Below are 22,530 nucleotides of genomic sequence, written 5' to 3'. Positions count from 1 at the left end.
CATCTTTATGAGAAATCAAACGATTTGACCTTTCTCTCATAAGACGCTTATAGCTCTCACTAGCTTGCTAAGATCCATGATGGATGGATCTCTACAACTTACATGTCTTGTGATTCATAGTTTTAGACATATATTATTAAGACTATCTTAATAATGGTTTCGGAAACCCATATTATGTCCAAACATTGAATCACCATTTAGTTGTAGCTAGCTATCTTCGAATTAATTGAAACCAAGACTACGTCAAAAATGGTTTCTTCAAAGTCAACCATCCTTTTGATTGTAGTTACCTTAAGCTACCAATTAGCTTATGAAGGTTTCATTATTTCGGGTCAAATGGTACTTTACCATTTCCTTGAGTATATATCATATATACACTCAATGTAGTCATAAGGATTTTCATTCTTATTTCTTTCGAATTAAGAGGTGCAACTTTATGACATAGTTATAAAGTTCAAACCATTCAATTGAGACGGTTTATAAATCCTTATCGACTACCTTGGAGCTTTTGGTATAGGAACTAGGTTGTTTATATTTGTTGATTACTTTCTTGTCTCTCAAAGAACCCATTCTTTGAGTTCTATTTCTCGTTTATTTGCTTTTAGGCAAATCACATTGTATGATTACAATGAACTACCCAACAAAACAACATTTGTTAATTGGTTTATAGAAGCGATATCCAAAAGTTAATTTAAGGATATCCCACAAGATTGTTATCAAACAAATATTGCTTATTAGCACACAACCCCAAATCTTAACATGTTTTAAGATTTGTCTTTCTTTCCAACTACATCTTATGGAGTCATGAAAATATTGGAAGATCTTCTAATTTACAATCATATTGTTTTAGAAGTATATATCCTATATATAGGTAATAGATAACATCTAACGAACTAAATCTTATTCGAGTTCGTTCTTCTCCTAAAGGAGAAATTCATTATCTTATGATGCTATTTTCCTTGATATCTTTCAAGGAAACTCATCTAAAGTGTTACTTTTCCTTGGATCAAATCTAAGGAGGTAAATACTTTAGATGTCTTACTCATCAACTTACATTTCTTGAATTCTTTGAAACTTTTTGCAAAGTATTCGGACTTGTGTTTATTCAAAATAAACTATAGTCCAACCAAGAGTGATCTTCGGTGAATGTCATCCAACATGAGTAGTATTACGTTGTGGATAAGTGCCACTAACATCTAAGTGAATTAACCTAAACAACTTTGTGATTCTTTCTTCTTTCCAAAAGAATAAAGATTCGAACATTTCGCCTCTATACAATTTTAACAAGAAGGTATTGGATCCGGATCTAACAATCCAAAGCATCCATCTTTCACAAACTCATAACTTATGTTTTTAGAGGAATCACAACTTAGTTGGGATTAGTCACTACCTTGCAACCTTTTTGGGTTTTAAGCATTATTATATTCTAAACAGTTAACACTACCATATTATCTCTACTATAGAGATAATTGATTAGATTACAATAATCTAATAATTCATTAATAAAGAACAATGTTTTGTCAAACAAAACATTTATCCATTTCACATAGTGATGGAATTTAGTTCCTTAAAATTGGAATATAAGGACAATCTATGTTTTTCCAATTTCTTTGGTAGTTCATATGAGGAAGTAAGTACTATCTGCTTTCGCAGAGATCTTTATTTTATTCACGTTCCGAATGTGAAGCACCTTTTTCTCTCTCTCATATATCTTCTACTTCTTATTAGTCACACTTTTACAACGATTTGTAAAACATAGTTACTAATACAGAATCAAGCATTCAAGTAGAAGAACCAACTGTTTTGAACTATTCAAGAACAATTTACAACACCTTCGAAAGGCGTGTTCTTGACACTTGCAAGACATTTCTTGCAAATACCCCTTCCAATGTCCATCCTTTCATAAAGAAAGTTTGTTCCCTTGGAGTTAATTCTTATCTTCTTCATTTGACTTTCACCTTTGACTACATTAGTCATGGTCCCTAAACTCCCACTATCTCTCTTGAAACTTATTTCAATTGTGTTGTACACATCAAACATTTTGGAGAGCATGTGGTTATTGTTCACTACATAGTTTACAATAAACTTAGTGAACCATTAGTGTAGGGAAACAAAGGTGAAGTCCTTGCCTAGTTTCCGTCTCGCTAAGTGGTTTATCACTTCAACACTCAATGATTCAAAATCATCATAAGTCCATGTTAATGGACTATTTTTGTCAACCAACCATTATGTTCTAAACATAATTACAAATTTTCAAGAGTTGTACAAGGCAACTCTCATTTCTTCATACAACAATTTGTAAGTGAAGAATCATGGCACATAAAGTGTCCATGCCTTTGTGCTTTCTTCTCAAGTTCCTTGTTCATGTAACAAAGAAACAAGCACTAAGTGTTTGCATTGACTAAGAGTTGTTCAAAGCAACTCCTATTTCTTCATACAACAATTTGTAATTGAAGAATTATGACATTTAAAATTGTTGTCCTCTTTATGATAGACTTTTCTAACATATTCTTCTAATGATACATTATCAATAGGAAGATTGTGAGGATGAGACTACTTAGGTACATTTACAAGCCATTAAAGACAATCTATGGTTTTGTAGTACTAAGTCCGGAAACTAAACTTTCGGCTTTTATTTGTCAAGTGTTGGATAGCGTTTGCAAATATATTGGTAAACAAATACATAACGAATATAAATTGATTGATTTTAAGCCATTTGATTCGGGTCTTTAAATCAAATAGCACCACCCACTATTTTTGGCAAATTCCATATCCCTCATTGGAATTCGAGAGTTTTGGATGAAACTCCTAGTAGGTTATGGGAGGCTCACTATTACCAAGCCCACCTCACAATGATATGATGTTGGCTAGCATTAATAATAATGAGAGAGTACGCTTACTCATTTGCAACTAATGCAAGTACCCATCTTATTTGGCCTCTAGAGAATGTAACCTCACAATGATATGATGTTGGATCCATTGCACTTAGTTAAGTCATTCCCACCATGCTTAGTTCGTGAAGGGGTTCAAGAATAGCCTCACGATGATACGATGTTGGCCATCCTCGTTGCCTACACTCACCTCATCATATGTATATGGATTCCTCCTGAGTATAAGCATGCACTTTGTACTCCCCCATGATAGGGTGAAGCCGGTGTACAAGTCATAAACGATTGGATCCCACCACGGTGGAAGGCCTACGAAAGAGTGTTCTAAGCACTCTCACGCTTATCAACTTAATAATGGTTTGGTTGAGGGTTTTAGGTCTCATCACATATAAACATACATTTTAATCTATATTAAAACAATTTTGGTCCTATTACAACTATCGGTCCATTTGATTGTTTTTAGTTGTATATAATACTCCCACTATGCTTATAAAACGGTTTTTAAAGCAAGAGTATATGATACTACTAACATAAACTTTGCATTCATTTGATGGACTATATAGTTGCCTTAGGGCCTTAGGATGACTATGAACCTTTGTTTAGATTCAACACGAGCCTTGTGTTGAATCTTGGTCTAGGGATGGTGATTGATTTTAGTTACGCGTTTAATCACATTAAGGCGTGTTGTCTTAGGGGCGTTGGACCCAACTACTTCATTTTCATGCATATCATATAAAGCAAGAAAGAAGTACTTCAAAGTAAAGGTGAGCTTATACTCATTACAACATTTGCATAAAACAAATTACTTTAAAGTAAAGAAGAGCTTAAGCCCTTTTACAACATTTGATCAAATCAAATTACAACCAAAATCTAATCTACACATTCCCATGGTTCAAACAAATTTGAAACGGCCTTTCACATAGCTCAATTATATTAGGCTTAGGTTCATAATCACCCTTTAATTAATTAACATTTTAACTAATTAAATTGAATGCAACATTTTCATTTGGTTTTTGTATCCATAAAATTGATTTAAATGGAGCTAAACAAAATGAAAATCCAATTCTCATTTAAAGAGACAAAACAATTTTGTTCTCTACTTAATTTGGGCCAATATGCAATAACCACAACTTTTGGGCCATAAAGCAATTAACCTCAACTTTTGGGCTATATTGCAAAACTTTTGGGGTCACTTTGTAAAGACACAAAAGTCCACTACTTCATGTAATTACACTAGAACCCAAAATTTAATCAATGCAAAAACTTCATTAAAGGAGCAAAACAATTTGTCCTTTAGCGTTTTTGGACCTAAACGTTAAAACGTAAACTTTTGGGCCAAAGTGCAAATACACAAAAGTATCAAAACTTTATGTAATTGCATAAAAGGCCCCAAAAGTACCCCCACTAGGGGGTGGCCGGTTTTGGAAGAGGATAGAGTGATGTGTGTGTTGATTTGTGAGTTTTAGACATAAAGCAACAAGTGGTGCAAGTGGTGTGTGTGAAAGGGAATTAATCCTTACACACCCATCACCATTTCCATCACCATTCAAATAAATATCTTATGCAATAAATCATTTGAAAAACATAAAACATAAACTTTATGAAATAAATCAAAACTTTGAATCAAAACACAAACCTTTTTGTTCTTGGCAAAAATGTCAAGAACAATGAAGAACACTCATGAAAAAACTCAAAATTTTCCATGAACATTTTTCACCCAAAAACATTCCAAAACCATTCAAACTTTAGGGAAATAACATCTAACCAAACTAGGGTACATAGGGGTTCCAAAAGTCACTTGAAAACACTTTTAACAAGTCAAACAAGAACCCAAAAATCCACCCTTTGGATTTGGCCGAAAATCCCCAAAGTCATAGCACCAAATTTTAGCTCCAATATTCATGCTCATATGAACTAATTTTCTAACAAAATTTACATTCAAAGAAACAAGAATTAAGCTTGTAACATATTACAACTTTTAAATCACAAACTATGAACTACAAAACACAAAAGGATTCACCAACTACTAGACCTAGGCTCTGATACCACTTGAAGGAATATTTTGTGAAAACATGTTCATTTAAGCAACATCATTAAGCATGCAATTAACAATTAAAGGCGGAATCATGCTTGCATGCACTTAAAAATAAAACATTAACCATGAAATTCAAAGCCTAGTAGATTGGTGAACCAAAACTCAACTCAAAACATAGTAAGTTGAAATTTATACCTTTGTAGATTCCTCTTTGCATAAGCAAAGGCTAATCACCCAAAGAGAGGGCCTTCATTCCTTGCATCTTAAATCTATGGATTTGGATGGAAGAATAGGTTTCTCCAAGTTCCCAAAATTGAGAACCTCTAAGTCTCTTCACCAAGGAGAGATTGGAGAAGAAATGAGTGACCTTGGAGTAGTGGGATTGCAAGATGCACCCCCCAAGGTGGCCGGCCTCTTTAGAGAGAAATGGAGAGACAAGTTCTCACCAATTTTCTCCAAAAGAAAACCCTTTATGAATTTTGGCTATAAAGTCATATTTATACCTTTATTCATTTGAGTGGCAAACTTGTAAATAAGTCCAAGTTCACTACCCTAAACAATATGGCCGGCCATTAGGATATTTTGGACTAATTGGGCCTTTGTGAATCATTATTCATTAAGTTGTCATACAACTTAAGTTAATGGGCTTGACGTTCGAAGCCCATTGGGCCTTAAGGTCCAAAACTATCCCGAGGTCTTTAACGAACTTATTCGTTTGATTAATTAACATATTAATTAATCCTTGCCTTAAATAAATGATTAAACCATTTAATCATTCTTACTCATCTCCATGGTTTCTTCAATCTCCTCCTTACACGGTGTGCGATCCATTAGGTTCCTTTTAGCGAGGCAGTGGGCGATTAAAACCATTTTACATCGATTGTGAATTGAGACTTACTTTCAATTCTCCCTTTAGTGATTACACACGTTTAGGGCTTCCACAAACCATGAGTGACACCTTGCAGCATATCATGGTTACCCAAGCTAATCAAAAGAGGTAGAGAAAACCTATTCAGTTTGGGATTACAAATGCAATACGGTCTTTCTCTAATCTAATACTCCTGACCACATTGTTTGGTTTGATAGTTTATTTATTCATGTCTACTATCCAATGTGATTCGTGTGCTTATATGATTTCCTTGAATGTGATTTAAAACGACTTTTCTAAATCTCATTCATACTCTGGCCAGAGATTCTAAATCATATCATAGAGTATTCTCCCTCAAACGGTTTGAAGGTTAGAGATCCCTTGTTGCGCATTCACTTGCCTCCATGACTAAGTGGTTTAACCCCAACGATGCCGTGGACACCCCGATGGGGTGACTTTGACATAATCAAAGATCAAGGACTTAACCACAAGACAACTGTGATGCCTCAGGTCAAAGGACTAATTTGCATTATCCCAAACATGAGTTCTCATGTGACATGAGTATGAGAACTCTTCGTTGATCGCGTTCATTGAACTCATTCTCTACTGAGCACCTACGTACTTGTCTTGATGTCACACACACCAATGACTCGAGACTAGTCACTCTCCCTGAGAGAAGACATAGCACGTACCGATCTTGACGGACTGTCAATGCCCAATTGGCAATCCTATGATCAGGAACATTTAGGATGTGTCTACGAAAGAATGGTCTCATGAATCTAACTTCATTAGATTACATTCTTCCAATCACATATTCCTTGGACTTTATCGTTTAAGCATATAACATTTATATGAGACGGCTCAAACAATAATCTTTGCCCTTTATAGTTAAACTAGATTAGTTTAACATGTAAAATGTCCGTAAAGTATCATCATATGATTGGCTTTAGGGCACATTTCCAACAGCACAAAACCGGATGGTCTTGGTACAACGTAAATCCGACCGTGAATCTGCATAAAATGTAAATAACACAAGATGTATCATGGTTCACCCCAAGGTTTGGGCTATGTTCACACTGATTGTATTATATTTCTCTGTTGAAGAGGGAGAAAGAGAGCTTAGAGCTTAGGGGGTTTGAAAAGGCTTAGGGTTTGTGAGGGTGAGGAGGCCCTTTTATAGAATAAGGGCTCCTCCCCTAATTACATATTTACCATTTCCTTTATTACATAATTACATTTAAGTCCTCCGAGTATTTATACGATGTCTAAATACGAGGCCCTAAATATGGTATAAACAGTAGTCCTCCAAGTCTTCAGTCAAGAGAGTCTTTTGGCTGGAGACTTGAAATTCAGTCCATGTGTGGGCTAAAGTAACTAGATGCTGTCTTGAACTGATGCTCGATATGAGGCGGTGCTCAGTCTGAAATGATGCTCAGCTAGAAGTAGCACATGTTGCGAGGCTGCTCGGCTCGTGGCTTATGTTGCCTTGGTTGGCTCGGCTTGTGGGTCGAAGGTGAGAGAGTCCCTTTTATAGAATAAGGGCTCACTCCTCAATACATAAATGATGGGCTAGAGTTTATGCTCACGGCGAGGCGGTTGCTCAGTAGGCGGCGATGCTCTATAATGGTGGTGAGGGAGTCCCTTTTATAGAATAAGGGCTCGCTCCTTAATACATAAATAATGGGCTAAGTCCTCTGAGTATTTTTCATGAGGTCCAGTTGAGGCCTAATATGTGGTACATATGTAATCCCCCAAGTCTTCGGTCAATAGAGTCTGTTGGCTGGAGACTTTAAATTGAATCCGTGTATCGGCCTAAGTGGCAGTTATTCGGAGGCGGTATTTGTATACCCTGCACTGAAACTTTGTAAGTGAAGCTTTGCAAGTGAAGCTTTGAAGCTAGAGTTCTGTAAATGAAGCTTTTGAAGTTGGAGCTTTTGTAAATGAAGCTTTTGAAGCTAGAGCTCTGTAAATAAAGCTTTTGAAGCTGATTGACATGAGTGATGCTCATGAATGTTTATGTTGATTGACATGAGTGATGCTTATAGATGTTGTCATGAGTGATGCTCATGAATGTTGTCATGAGTGATGCTCATGAATGTTGACATGAATGATGATCATGAATGTTTATGTATGATTGTCATGAGTGATGCTCATGAATGTTTATGTATGAATGACATGAGTAATGCTCATGTATAATTTGGAGTACTGGGCGTACTTTTGATCACCTGGTTGGTGGCATGAATGGCTAGTTGCCAAATTAGAGTACAAGTTGTACGTCTCATCACCTGGTTGGTGGCAATAGCGACGGGTTGCCGAATAATTTTGGAGTACTGGGCGTACTTTTGGTCACCTGGTTGGTGATAATAACGGCGGGTTGCCGAATAATTGGGGAGTACTGAGCGTACTTTTGATGACCTGGTTGGTGCTCTTTTGGGCTTATGGGCCTTTGCTCTCCACAACATGGCAGCCCATTATTTTGGGCTTGTAGCCCATTATTTTAGGCTTTTTTTTTAACCCTCTGATGGGGTTTATACAGATGTTTCCGAAAGATAAGGAAAATAAATTACATCATACAAAAACAAGAAAAACAAATCACATCATTCTGTAGAGTGTTTATTCCTTACTTTTGCTTTCTTTTTCTTGTCGACTTGGTTAGGTGAACTGGATCTCTCTCCAACTTCAAGATTTGAATGGCGCATTCCGTGAATGATAGTAGCATTGCTTCTGTCAGTGCTTTTGCTTTTCTTTTTTGTGAGCACATGACTGCACCACTTGCAAATGCTCAATAATCTCATCATTCCAAACTGCTGCAGCAACGTGACTCTTAAAGTTCTTTAGCAATGATGTATCTGTTAGCCCTCCTGGAAAAGGCTCTGACACTTCAGCAGCAACTCTTTCCTTCTTCGTCGACTCGGTTGAACCGGTTTTCATCCTTATCAGAAAATGGGTCCTACTCCTGCCTCCACTCGACGCATGGAATTTCCACCGAACCCAGAAAGGCAAATTGCGAAAAGACAGAATCTTTGAGAAGAATCCGGGCTTATGAGAGAGGAGGAAGTTGGTGGGGGGTTTGTTGGATGAAACCCAGTAAGTACGTTGTCGGATTCTGCTGCCGACCTGAATGTTAATTACAATTGTGGGCGCTGTATTGATATTCAGAGTTGATGAGCTCCTGCGAATATGAAGGGAAGCTGGCTTGAGGGACAGCAGCGAAGCTTTTCCCAATCATTCTCTTCTTCAAGCTCGATGTGCTCAGCGCACGCTGCAAACATCTCCTGCTCGCCATTGATGGATGACGACGATGATGTTTTTCCATAGTCATTTTCAGAATTATTACCATTGGGAGATGAGATTGGTGAAAACGGAAAGGAATCGCTCGAAGTAGGCCAAGAATAGCAGGTAGTCGAGGGTCCAAATGCTCGTCTCGTCGGAGTACCATTGGGAGAGAGGGAGATAGTGGGTTATGGCTAGCCAGTGGCGGTGGACCTCAAAGTCTGTGCTTTTGTGGGAAATCGACACTTTGTGTCTTCAAGCACGATGCACATGCTATCTGGTATGCGTGGGTAGCTCAAAAATGAGCTAAGTCGGCATGGGTTTACAGATGAATTCACCATGCCCGATGATTCTATTGGCATTGAAGCACTTAGTTGCCGCCTTGAGCTCCCTGTAAGTGAACTCCTTCAGCATTTTGATGATATCCGAAGCGAATTTCGAATCTGATTTCTTGACTTTCTTGGAGTAAACCCAGATTAAAACACCGGCAAACAGAGCCAAAACAAAAGCAGAAGCGATGATAACTCCAGCGACGGCTCCCGGACCTTCTCTGCAGAGCTGGTTATGGCAGGAAGAAGAGGACTTGCTGTCCTTCTGATTAGTATCGCTAACATTACTAGAAGGAGACCCACTTTGCGGCATTGAAGGTGGTGTGCATTATAACCTATTGACATAGGGGAATCAACATACGGCCGGGTCCCATTAGGCACGAACAAAGCCCTGTCAATAGTCTCCATCACTTCAGTAACCCTTTTGGATTTAATCACTCCATAACTCTTCAAATGATCCACCATCCCCTTGTTCCTATTAATGCTACTCCCGGAGCAGTGTCGCTCCATTCCGCGAAAGGGGGAGTTACGGTTCCCCGTGAGGAAATTAGGATTTTAGAGGAGGGGCCAGGAGGAGAGAGCGGTGGTTGGAAGGAGTGTGAATGTGTGACGACGACTATGGCGATGAGAGAGAGTTGTGAAGGTTGAGCGGTGTTGCACAGTGTGCGCTGGATAGCGAGAACCATAAGCTAAGTGGCCTATACTTCTTGTAGCTCTTGCTGCTGCAGGGGTAAAAAAAAAAAGATTGCTTTTCATTTGCCACGCTCTCTCTCTCTCTCTCTCCCTGGAAAGAGAGGCAGATCGTAATGAGATACTGAGAGCACCAAGTCAGTGGCTTCCATCTGATCTCAACGCTCGAGTTCTTCGTCCTCTTCCCGATCCAGGCCGTCGCAGCCGTCCTGCGGCTGAAGGTTGGTCAGATTCTTGAGCTCGGCGAAGATCTGAAGCGAGAAGAAGCCGGAGCCGGAGATGCAGGTGAGGGAGATTTCCGGTGATTTGGACGAACCAGAAATGGTGGAATCGGGACAAGACGGGACTTTATTGAGAAGTTTTGGGGGGCAAAATCGACAGCTTGAAGAAAATGAAGTGCCAGTATGCGGAGTTTTGGTGAATATCCCGCTCTTGATGCTTGCTGAGAGATCTCGATCTCTACATAAATCACAGAGAGAGATCTGGCCTTGATGTTTACAGAGGATCAAAACCGAGTGATGAGAGAGAGAGAGAGAGAAAAGTGATTTTGAGATCTGGATCTTTTCTGTTTCTGGGTTTTTTTGTAAATTTTTGCAGATTCACGACGGAGATGAAAAAATGAAAGAGAACCGATATAACTTTTTGTATCGATTCCCACAGACGGCGCCAAATGTTGATGCACAAAACCGGAGGTCTTGGAACAACGTAAATCCGACCGTGAATCTGGATCTTTTCTGTTTCTGGGTTTTTTTGCAAATTTTTGCAGATTCACGACGGAGATGAAAAAATGAAAGAGAACCGACATAACTTTTTGTATCATTTCCCACAGACAGCACCAAATGTTGATGCATAAAACCGGATGGTCTTAGTACAACGTAAATCCGACCGTGAATCTGCATAAAATGTAAATAACACAAGATGTATCGTGGTTCATCCCAAGGTTTAGGCTACGTTCACACTGATTGTATTATATTTCTCTGTTGAAGAGGGAGAGATAGAGCTTAGAGCTTAGGGGGTTTGAAAAGGCTTAGGGTTTGTGAGGGTGAGGAGGCCCTTTTATAGAATAAGGGCTCCTCCCCTAATTACATATTTACCATTTCCTTTATTACATAATTACATTTAAGTCCTCCGATTATTTATACGATGTCTAAATACGAGGCCCTAAATATGGTATAAACAAAATTTTTACAAGTCGAGTTCAATTTACTGCACAAAAAATCCAACAATACAGAAAAATCCATACCTTTAACGCCAAGAAAACCTTCACAATATGAAAGGTTAAGTCAATCTACCACACAAAACCCAGATGCAGATTTACATTAAGCATTAAACTTTTCAAAAATTTGAATCAAATTTCATAGCAAAAGGCAAAAATCATCCACAATGAGGCAAAACCCAGATGAAAAAACTCACCATTGATCGTCAGATCCCACCACCAGATCTCAGAATGCCACCACATAAGCCAAATAGAAGTGGAGAGAGAGATAAAGAGAGAGAGAGAGAGAGAGAGAGAGATAGAGAGAGAGAAGAGAATGTGCGAGCCTGCGAGGTCCAAATGGTGTCAAGAACCATATTTAAACTTTGGTCTCCGACGATTTAGTGGAGGATACGAATCAGAGGAAGAGTGACAGATGAGGAGAGGAGAGAAGAGAAGACCGTAGAGAGAGAAATGGAAACGGAAGGAAAAGTCGGGAAGAAAGTCCCAGGGAACCTTCGACGATGATCGACGCGTGGCCAAGAAAGAAAGAAGCTGAAGCTGAAGCCGAAAGAAGGATCGGGAAAATGAACAAAAATAGAGGGTTAAACGATGAGTGACGCGTGGCCAAAATGGGTAAAACCAGAAATTTGATGTACCAAGCCAACAACAAAACATGGGAGTGAGAAGAAACAAAAGGTATTTCCGTCATTTCACTATTCACGAACAGGGAAAAACAATGTCATCCTAACTGAGTTTTAGTATATAGATAATTTGTAAATTTTCATTTGTTTTTTAGCTTCTTCTATTGTTTGCTAAGTTTTAAGTTGAAGTTCCTAATATATCCTTGAATTTAATGGAAGAAAGACGGTGTTATAAAAACGATCAATGGTGCAACATATAGTTAAGTTCAAGGACTAAAGAAACTAATTTGAGATGGACTAAAATTAAACTAGAGGTAGAGTTAAATGATCATTGCTACAATAAGCCTAACCAGAAATTCTGAAGCTTCAAGGTTTTAGCAGAATTTACAATCAACCTTGCACGATACTAGTAGACGTTCCTAATGATTCTTTAGTCGGTTGAAACACAGTTTTAATTTTGAGATGTGGCTAAAATACTTATATGTAATTAATTACAATCATCACCTCAGTCAAATGATGATTATAATGATTGTATTAAATACATATATTCATATAATTATATTTGATCGTCAAATAATAATTTTTATAATTGAAATAGATCTATAAAGTTCTGAACTAATATCTTATGGATGACAGTGGCTATTACATTAAAATATGAGTATTATTATTCTCACCCCAATATGTTATCTTCCTAACTACCTTTCAATGAACTTTTTTAATCACAAATTTATCCATTTGTAAAATGACTAATAAGGAACTTAGTTACCCTCTTTTGCGTTTTTTTTTTTTTTTTTTTTTTAAAGTTTGGGCATAATAACTCTCACACTCTGTTTAGACAATTTGTCTCATTTAAACTCTAACGCATCGTCCCATCTCCTTTCATTCAAATAAAGCAAAAAGAATGAACTTAGTTTGGGCATGATAACTCTCACCCTCTGTTAGACGATTTTTTTTTTAAATGAAACAATCGTGTATTTTTCTTTAGTTTTATATATTATTTGTTTATATTCTTTTTTTTTTTAACAAGGCGTGAATCGAATTTAAGATCTCTCACTTACAAGTTAATAGGAATACCACTAGACGGTAGCATTAAGTGACTTATATTCTTTTTTTAAGAGACAAGTTCATAATTTTCTATATAAGGATTATTTTAAAAATAATAATGAGTGAAGAAATAACATTTTAATTTTTTTAACCTTTTATAATAGATGTAAATATAACGTAAGTGAGGAAATAAGATAATTGAATGAGTTTAGCTGTTCTCTAAAATATTAAGACATGCCCCGTTTGCCAATGGTCCTCCCAAGATGGTTGCTTTTCTGAAACGGTGAAACCCCTCAAGTCTTTTTCCCCTTTCTTTTGACTGTATTGGCCACTTGTAACATAGAGAGCACAATATGTACGTCAGGGGCCTCCTTCTGTGCAACTTTTCCTTTTTTCTTAAGCTTTGGCAACTTGTGGAGGATTAATTGGTGAGCACCAATGAGATGGGATTATACGTTTCTAAAGTCTAAATCAATCCATTCTCTCTGTCTTGCCCATATACTTCCACACCAGTGACTTATTTTTCTGTTGGGCAATTTTATTCTTATTATCTTACCTGTTGCGGTTTTAGAGCCTCTTTAATCATGTTCTTTATCTTATAATTAAATTTTAACTAAAACTATCAAAATGTTATTTAAGAAGCTCTGTAAAAAGAAAAAAAATTCGGTACTCCAACCATACTCCTTACTTCTTGACAAAAAAAAAAAAAAAAAAAAAAAAAACAACAACAACGTACTCCTTACTTTATATATGATTATGAGCCCTTGATTAGCCAATATGAATTAATTATTTGTTTAGAATAATATTAAAAGAGTTAGTATTAATTATAGAGAGTCACTAGGAGCTCACGAGAAGGATGATTGAAGTTGAAATTTTTTTTCTTCCAATTCTTCTTAAATTCTAGTTAAAACTCACTTGGAGAGCTTATTGGTGCTTATTGGCCGCCAGAGTTCCACACAACCCATCCAATTCCTCTTCCAGAGCCGAGCATCGCCTCTTCAATAGCAATATCCAATCTCGATTTGCTCCCCGAGCACAGCCATAAAATAAGAATAGTCGGCAACTAAACGAGAGAAGCCAACTACTTCAATAGCCAGATAACAAACAAACAAAGAGCACTCTTTGCATATGGGTCTGAATTCCAAACAAAAAATTATCATGTTACGTAAAAAATTTCATATCAATTGTACACACTGGAGACTAGTTATGTTGTTGATTGAAGTCTGATCAATGGGGGAGAGTTGAATTTCTAAGTAGGGATGGTTTGAAAACTTGCGATGGATATGAAAATTTTGAACTAGGAAGTGTACACACGTTCATGTCAGACTGAATTTTCTTTGATTTACGCTTGCAAGCTGCTCCATGAACATCTCTGCTAGCTGTTCTACATTAGTGATTGTCCACCTCACCTGCCACGTCATGTGATATGAAATTGCAGCATTATTAGATGGTAAGAATACAAATATTATTTGTAAACCAACTACCCTCTAATTCATCACATGGATTATTTGAGCTCTATCCCATTGTCAAATTACTCCGAAAAATCCATTTGAATTTGAGCATACTCGCTCGACACCTCAATTATTAGACAAGTTACCGACGGTGTACTACTGCCATACTGGTTGAATCCAAAAGAAACACTCAATTTGGGCAAGCTTCCAAAAGATAGTGAAAGAAATGATCGCATCAGAGAAGCATGATACATGTGCCAAAGGCCCCTCCTAAAAGCAAGAATAGCCTGTGAGTTGATCGTTCCAAAAACGTGGATTTTATGATATGGCTGGAAAATATTGAAGTCGATCTTTTCATTTGTGTCAAGTGTCACTATTTTTCCTCGTTTCTTCTTTTTTTTTGACTTTTGTTGGTGTTGGCGTATTCATGGGTGATGCTACGAACATTCTTAGTTGGACCTTCTCGTTCTGCCATCTCAGTTCCACCTTTAATTGTGCAATGTTGCACATAATCAAAATTATGATCTTCTTTTACAGTTCACCTTATGAAGATGAACTTTGTTAAAAATCAACCAAATCAAGAATCTTACAACTTTTCATTTAACGTTATCAAAATTTGAACGTATAATTTAATAACATGGTTCATGTTGAAAATACCAGTGGGTAATGAATGCCCACAGTGCATTGGTAGAAGTTTTCCAACATTGGTAGAAGTTTTCAATGTCCATACAAATTGAAAACTGACTTTGGGGGATGCAGGATATCATATTGTCAAAAAGGGTGTTGTAAATTTCAAATGTAGTAATACGAGTTGCTCTATAAATAGAGCACTCGATTGCAATCAAAAGAGAGCAGAAAACAGAAAGAAAGAAATCTCTTCCTCCATCTTTTATTTGTTATTCTCTTGTGTTATTATTTTCAGTGTGACATTTTATACCTGCTTCATTTCATTCACTAAAAAGATTATCCCTCTAACTCTTACATATTTATAACAGTTCACCATTTATTCAATTTCATATTTTGACAAAAACAAAAGACAATTTCATATTTGGTTTTGTTCGGAGAATTGAACTAAAATCTAAATGGTACTATTTCTACTTGCGTTGGATGAAAACGATGAGGATGAAATGCACGTGTCAAAAGTATAGACCTCAAAAATGTCCCGATGTCAAAGAAACCAATTTTTTCTTCTCTTAATTTCAGTAGACAAAGCATAGGTGTCCAACTTCTTAACCTAACTTTGGCCTTCTCTATTTAATACCTTACTCCGCTTCTTCTAATACCCAAAAACTTGGCCTCTCTTCTCTGAAAGACGATCACCAACCAACCCAACCCCTCTCTCTCTCTCTCTCTCTCTCTCTCTCCAAAACAAATTCAAATGGGCAACCTAGAAGCGGAGAGAACAACCACAGGATGGGCTGCAAGAGACGCATCTGGCACTCTCTCACCCTATACCTACACTATTAGGTAATAAAATCTTATGTCCCTCCCTTTCTGTATGACATACAGATTCGCTAAATTTGTTTACTAAACGATTTTCTCAGTTCTCTCTCGTATTTGGAACTGAAGTAGTACGACATGTTCGCTTATCTACTAAATTTGGTAAATAAAGATAGTGAGGAGTAGTGATCTATTTTATGTGGCAGCTGAATCTTTTTTATTAAAACCATATGCAGAAACACAGGCCCAGAAGATGTTTACATCAAAGTCCTATTCTGTGGAGTTTGCCACACTGATACGCACCAGGCAAAAAATCAACTTGGCATGTCACACTATCCCCTGGTTCCTGGGTATGATAAATCATTCTTCCTTTTATTTATGTTTCTATCAAGAGAAGTGCTAAAACCAGACGCTCACACCTGATCCTGGCCGTTCCTGTTTTGTGAGGTCTACATTCACGCATGAAGAATGGTCAGAATCAGCTTGCGTACACGTGCAGCTTATGATTTTATTAATTATAATGTGTGTTGCCCATGAACAGGCATGAAGTGGTTGGTAAGGTGGTGGAGGCTGGATCAGATGTGACCAAGTTCAGAGTAGGAGATGTGGTAGGAGTTGGCCTCGTTGTTGGTTGCTGCAGAAACTGCAACCCTTGCAACACAGACAATGAGCAATACTGCAACAAGAAAATCTGGACATACGCTGACGTTTACACCGATGGCAAACCCACCCAAGGCGGCTTTTCCGGTGCTATGGTGGTTGACCAAAAGTAAGGACCAAAGCATAATATGCCTAATAAAAATAGGATAATATTTGCAATCTCCCTTAATTTTATGGGATGTGCTTATTCTCTCACATACAAATAACGTATATTCACCGTAGAAATTTATCGTTTAGTCATTTAATATATTAAATAAATCAAACGATGTAGGTACAAAGTAGCATATTCATGATGAACCGTTGATTTATTTCATTCATTTAGATGACTAACTGATCTGATTCAAATGATTATTTTTGTAGATATGATTTTCAAATGAAGATTAGAAGATAGAACAATCCCGATTTTGAAAATTTTACGGTGAAAATTTGTTATAACTAAGTGGAGAAATGAGATGATCCTTAGACCTACTCTAATTCTTGGAGTAAAAATCAATTTTTAGGTTTTAAACTCACCCTAAATTGCTGCAACCCTTGGGCAAAAATAAGTTTTAACTGAAAACTCAATTTTGGGGCAAATTCCGTCTGGATTTAACACTGGGTTAGTAGGTTGGCCCAACTGTGCGCATGGACGCGCCCAGCACAAACATACACGCATAGCACAGGTGCGCCCAACACCACCAATGCGTGAGGCACTAACAACACAGGGGCCCATGCACGTGGGTGTGTCGGCCACCATTATGAGCCCATAAATCAAATTCACCAAAAAATATATAAATACCTATTTATCATAATATAAATATTTTTAACCAAAAACTCAATTTTGGGGCAAATTCCGTCTGGATTTAACACTGGGTTAGTAGGTTGGCCCAACTATGCGCATGGACGCGACCAACACAAACATACACGCATAGCACAGGCGTGCCCAACACCACGAATCTGTGAGGCACTAACAACACAGGGGCCCACGCACGTGGGTGTGTCGGCCACCATTATGAGCCCATAAATCAAATTCACCCAAAAATTATATAAATACCTATTTATCAGAATCTAAATATTTTTAAGTTAAAATATTCATAAAATTAAATTATGATAGTCTACATTTTTTTTAAAGTTACTTTAAAAAATATTAATCCAAATTCATTCTTTAATAATTTCAGACTAATTTTATTTATTTATTTATTTATATTTTTTTTGTTAAGGTTTGTGGTGAAGGTACCGGAGGGCATGGTGCCAGAACAGGCGGCGCCGCTGCTTTGCGCGGGGGTGACGGTGTACAGCCCACTGAGGCACTTTGGCCTGAATGTGGATGGGTTAAAAGGAGGAATACTTGGACTTGGAGGTGTAGGACACATGGGAGTGAAGATAGCCAAGGCCATGGGGCACCATGTGACTGTGATAAGCTCTTCAGAAAAGAAGAGAGAGGAGGCTTTGGAGCATATTGGGGCCGACGAGTACTTGATCAGCTCAGATGCCACAAAAATGCAGGAGGCTGCTGACTCCTTGGATTACATCATTGACACAGTGCCCGTCGGCCACCCACTCGAGCCGTACCTCTCTTTGTTGAAACTTGACGGCAAATTGATCTTGATGGGTGCTATTAACACCCCATTACAATTTCTTTCCCCAATGGTCATGCTTGGTGAGTCCGATCTTCTGTCACCGCCTTCAACCGGCAGCTGTTTAATCAAATTTTCGATCGGAAAATGATATTTGCACACCTTTTTTTTTTTCACTTGCTGCAACACTCTTATTTATGAACCTTGTTAAAATGTGTGCAAAATTGTCTCTTTTTAATCCCTTTCTCAGGGGAGCTGCTTATTTTTAAGGTGTAGAATTATCTTACGAGCTTAGATTTAGGTTTGAAGTCGAGATTTTTGGTCTTTTAGAACTCAGAAGTGGTAAACTTAGAATCTAAGCGATAAACATGAAGAACTCATATATATATATATATATATGTATGTATGTATATTGTTATATTATTCCCTAACTGCTTAAGGTTTATAAGACTAGTGACTGACCCATTGTTTTATTTTCTCTGCTGTGCAATTATGCATAGGGAGGAAGACGATCACAGGGAGCTTTGTTGGGAGCATGAAGGAAACAGAGGAGGTGCTTCAGTTCTGCAAAGAGAGAGGATTGACAACTATGATCGAAGTGGTTAAGATGGACTACATCAACACAGCTTTCGAGAGGTTGGAGAAAAACGACGTCAGGTACAGGTTCGTCGTCGATGTGGCCGGTAGCAATCTTTGATCAATAAAATGAAGAAACACGTTCATGTAAGACTGAATTTTCTTTGATTTACGCTTGTCAAGCTGCTCCATGAATATCTCTCCTAGCCATTCTACATTAGTGAGTATCCACCTCACCTCACCTCACCTCACCTCACCTGCCACGTCATGTGATATGAAATTGCAGCATAATTAGATGGTAAGGATATTATTTGTAAACCAACTACCCACTAATTCATCCCATGGATTATTTGAGCTATATGCCATTGTAAAAATTACTCTGCCACAAATGCTATTTAAATTTGAGCCTACTCGCTCGAGACCTGAATTATTGAAGTCACTATTTTATGATCGTTCCAAAAACGTGGATTTTATGATCGATATGGCTGGAAAATATTGAAGTCGAGCTTTTCATTTGTGTTAAATGTCACTATTTTTCCTCGTTTCTTCTTGTTTACTTTCGTTGGTGTTGACTTATTCATGGGTGATGCTACGAACATTCTTAGTCGGACCTTCTCGTTCTGCCATCTCAGTTCCCTCTCTAATTGTGCAATGTTGCACATGATCATAACTATTATCTTCTTTTACAATTCACCTTATGAAGATCAACTTTGTAAAAAATTTACCAAATCAAAAATCTTTCGACCTTTCAATTAACGTCATCAAAATTTAAGCGTATAATTTAATAACATGGTTCACCATTTATTCAATTTCATAATTTGACCCAAAAAAAAAATTCATATTTTGTTTTGTTTGAAGAATTGTACCAAAATCTAGATGTTACTATTTCCATTTGCCAGTTGGATGAAAGCGTGGAGAATGCAATGCACGTGTCAAAAGTATAGAGTTAAAAAATGTCACCATAACAAAGAAAACCAACTTTTCTTCTCTTCATTTCAGTAGACAAGCATAGGTGTCCATCTTCTTAACCTAAATTTGGCTTTCCTTCTCTATTTAATACCTTACTTTGTGCTTCTTTTAATACCCAAAAACTTGGCCTCTCCTCTCAAAAACTCGCCAACCCATCCTCTCCCTCTCTCTCTCTCTCTCTCTCTCTCTCACTCTCTCTCTCTCTCTCAAACAAATTCAAATGGGCAACCTAGAAGTGGAGAGAACAACAACAGCATGGGCTGCAAGAGACGCATCTGGCATTCTCTCACCCTACACCTGCACTCTTAGGTAATAAAACTTTATGTCCCTCCCTTTCTGTATGACATACATATTCGCTAAATTTGTTTACTAAATGATTTTCTCAGTTCTCTCTCGTATTTGGAACTGAAGTATTACGACATGTTCGTTAATCTATTAAATTTGGTAAATATAGTGAGTAGTAGTGATCTATTTTATGTGGCAGCTGAATCTTTTTTATTAAAACCATATGCAGAAACACAGGCCCAGAAGATGTTTACATCAAAGTCCTATTCTGTGGAGTTTGCCACACCGATACGCACCTGGCAAAAAATCAACTTGGCATGTCACACTATCCCCTGGTTCCTGGGTATGATAAATCATTCTTCCTTTTCTATATGTTTCTATCACGAGAAATGCTAAAGCCAGCTGCACACGATCAATTCTACACGTGCGACTGATGATTTTAGTAATTATGATATGTGTTGCTCGAGAACAGGCATGAAGTGGTTGGTAAGGTGGTCGAGGCTGGATCAGATGTGACCAAGTTCAGAGTAGGAGATGTGGTAGGAGTTGGCCTCGTTGTTGGTTGCTGCAGAAACTGCAACCCTTGCAACACAGATAATGAGCAATACTGCAACAAGAAAATCTGGACGTACGCTGACGTTTGCACCTATGGCAAACCCACCAAAGGCGGCTTTTCCGGTGCAATGGTGGTTGACCAAAAGTAATACTTGCATTCTCCCTCAATTTTATGGGATGAGCTTATCCTCACAAACAATGTATATTTACCGTAGAAATTTATAATCATAACTGTTTAATCTCTTAATCTTCATTTGAAGATCATCAATAGGAAAAATCATTCAAATCTAATATCGTTTAACATTCAACATATCAAATAAATCAAACGTATAGGTACTAAGAAATAAATTCATGATGAGCCATTGATTTATTTCATTCATTTATGGCGCGTTTGTTTGCTCTCACTAAGTGGGACTGGACTAGACTAGATTAAGTGTTTGTGTAATCCTGCGTTTGATTCCCCGTGGGGACTAACTTTAGTGGGACAAAGTGGGGCTCGCATGAACTAACGGGTTCGCGAAAGGGTCTTAGAGAGACCCCCCAAAATAGGGCGGACTACTAAGACCAATCAACTCCGCTTTGTCTCTCCCTGCTTCGCCTCTCCCATCTACTTCTTCCTCACTTGCTCAGCCATTTTCAAAACCAGATAGCGGAATCTGAAACCTATAATTCAACCCAGAATTCGAAACAACCCAAAATTTGAAGTCGATTTTCAAAAATCCAACCCAGAATTCGAAACAAAAAACAAAACAAAAAAATATTAAATCACTACGTTTGAAACCCAATCGTTCCATGAGTTGCACATTAATCATTCCAATACCACCAGAATCCAAATCGCGTCATGGGTTCTGCTGATTGTGTGACTTGTTCATTTGGTTGGCTGTGAGAGAGTGAGCTTTTGTCGACGAACACATCCTTAGATTACTACCTATATCTAATTCACATGATTTTTTTTTTTTTTAGTAGAGATTCATTATAACTGAGTGGAGAAATGAGCTTATCCTGACCTAGTCCTACCGTTGGATAAAACTCAAATTTTAAGTTCCAAACTCAACTTAAGTTGCTTCAACTCTTAGACCAAAAATGAGTTTTAACCAAAAACTCAATTTTAGGGTAAATTTGGGCCATGATTCAACACTAGGTTAGTGTGCCTGGCTCACTTGTGTGCGTGGACACCACCACAAACACACACACAGTGCAAACGCGCCCAATGCCACCAACGCGCGAGGCCCTTACAGTGCAAGGCCCATGCACATGGAAGTGCTTGCCACCATTATGCGCCCAACAGGTTTTTCTTACATCCGATGGTGCTGGATCATTGGATTGTTGGTTAATCCCACGGTGTAGATTCTTCTCTTTTTTTTTTTTTTTTTTTTTTTTTGTATATTTGTAAATTCATTGAATTTAACGACTAATATAATCAAATTTAACGATACAAAAAATAAAAATAAAAAATGGTCAAAATTGTTTCCAAGTTAAAACCTAATTTTTTTAGATTAAAAATTTTAAGTTTTAACCCAAGAGTTAAAAATGATCTTAAAAGGCATTATCCATTAAAATAACGTTATCTCACCATGGCCATATATTTTACATCACACCGTTAACCAGAATCTGCACTTATAAACAAATATTACCTTGTTAACTAATTTTTGTCTGATTGTATTTCTCTTCCTTTGAAAGAGATTCCAAAGTTTGAATCTCCATCCTTGTTGATTTGTAATTATTTATTTATTTTGGTTAAGGTTTGCGGTGAAGATACCCGAGGGCATGGTGCCAGAACAGGCGGCGCCAATGCTTTGCGCGGGGGTGACGGTGTACAGCCCGCTGGGGCACTTGGGCCTGAATGTGGGTGGGATTAAAAGGAGGAATGCTGGGGACTGGCAGGTGTAGGACACATGGGGCACCATGTGACGGTGATGAGCTCTTCAGAAAAGAAGAGAGGAGGCTTTGGGGCATATTGGGGCTGACTAGCAACAGATGGATTGTTATACTCTCTGTGCTGTGCAATTATGCGTAGGGAGCTTCAGTTATGCAAAAGAGAGAAGATTGACAACTATGATCCAAGTGGTTCA

General features: G+C 37.7%; 2 protein-coding genes and 1 long non-coding RNA gene across 3 annotated transcripts; 2 read left to right on the top strand and 1 right to left on the bottom strand.

Moving 5' to 3' along the window:
* Positions 1-8,236: 8,236 nt before the first annotated feature.
* On the bottom strand, positions 8,237-11,847 carry LOC139188875 (uncharacterized). The gene is made up of 2 exons (XR_011572249.1): positions 11,497-11,847; positions 8,237-11,344 (listed from the first exon to the last, which is right to left on the bottom strand). It is a non-coding gene; the product is annotated as an uncharacterized lncRNA (long non-coding RNA).
* A 3,090-nt stretch (positions 11,848-14,937) lies between these two features.
* On the top strand, positions 14,938-19,076 carry LOC103425085 (probable cinnamyl alcohol dehydrogenase 1). Its single transcript, XM_008363160.4, has 5 exons — positions 14,938-15,884; positions 16,094-16,207; positions 16,399-16,626; positions 17,717-18,156; positions 18,574-19,076. The coding sequence occupies exons 1-5, from the start codon at positions 15,796-15,798 to the stop codon at positions 18,768-18,770; spliced, it is 1,068 nt and encodes a 355-aa protein (XP_008361382.1). The 5' UTR covers positions 14,938-15,795; the 3' UTR covers positions 18,771-19,076.
* Positions 19,077-19,790: 714 nt separating this feature from the next.
* Positions 19,791-20,749, top strand: LOC103424487 (probable cinnamyl alcohol dehydrogenase). Its single transcript, XM_017329309.3, has 3 exons — positions 19,791-19,927; positions 20,133-20,246; positions 20,376-20,749. Exons 1-3 carry the CDS (start codon positions 19,839-19,841, stop codon positions 20,605-20,607), a joined length of 435 nt encoding a protein of 144 aa, XP_017184798.3. The 5' UTR covers positions 19,791-19,838; the 3' UTR covers positions 20,608-20,749.
* The last annotated feature ends 1,781 nt before the right edge of the window (positions 20,750-22,530 follow it).

Source organism: Malus domestica, chromosome 10 (genome assembly GCF_042453785.1).
Source record: "Malus domestica chromosome 10, GDT2T_hap1".
Taxonomy (NCBI): Eukaryota; Viridiplantae; Streptophyta; class Magnoliopsida; order Rosales; family Rosaceae; genus Malus; species Malus domestica.
The sequence above is the reverse complement of the archived record's forward strand: the minus strand, read 5'-3'. Positions and strand labels throughout refer to the sequence as shown.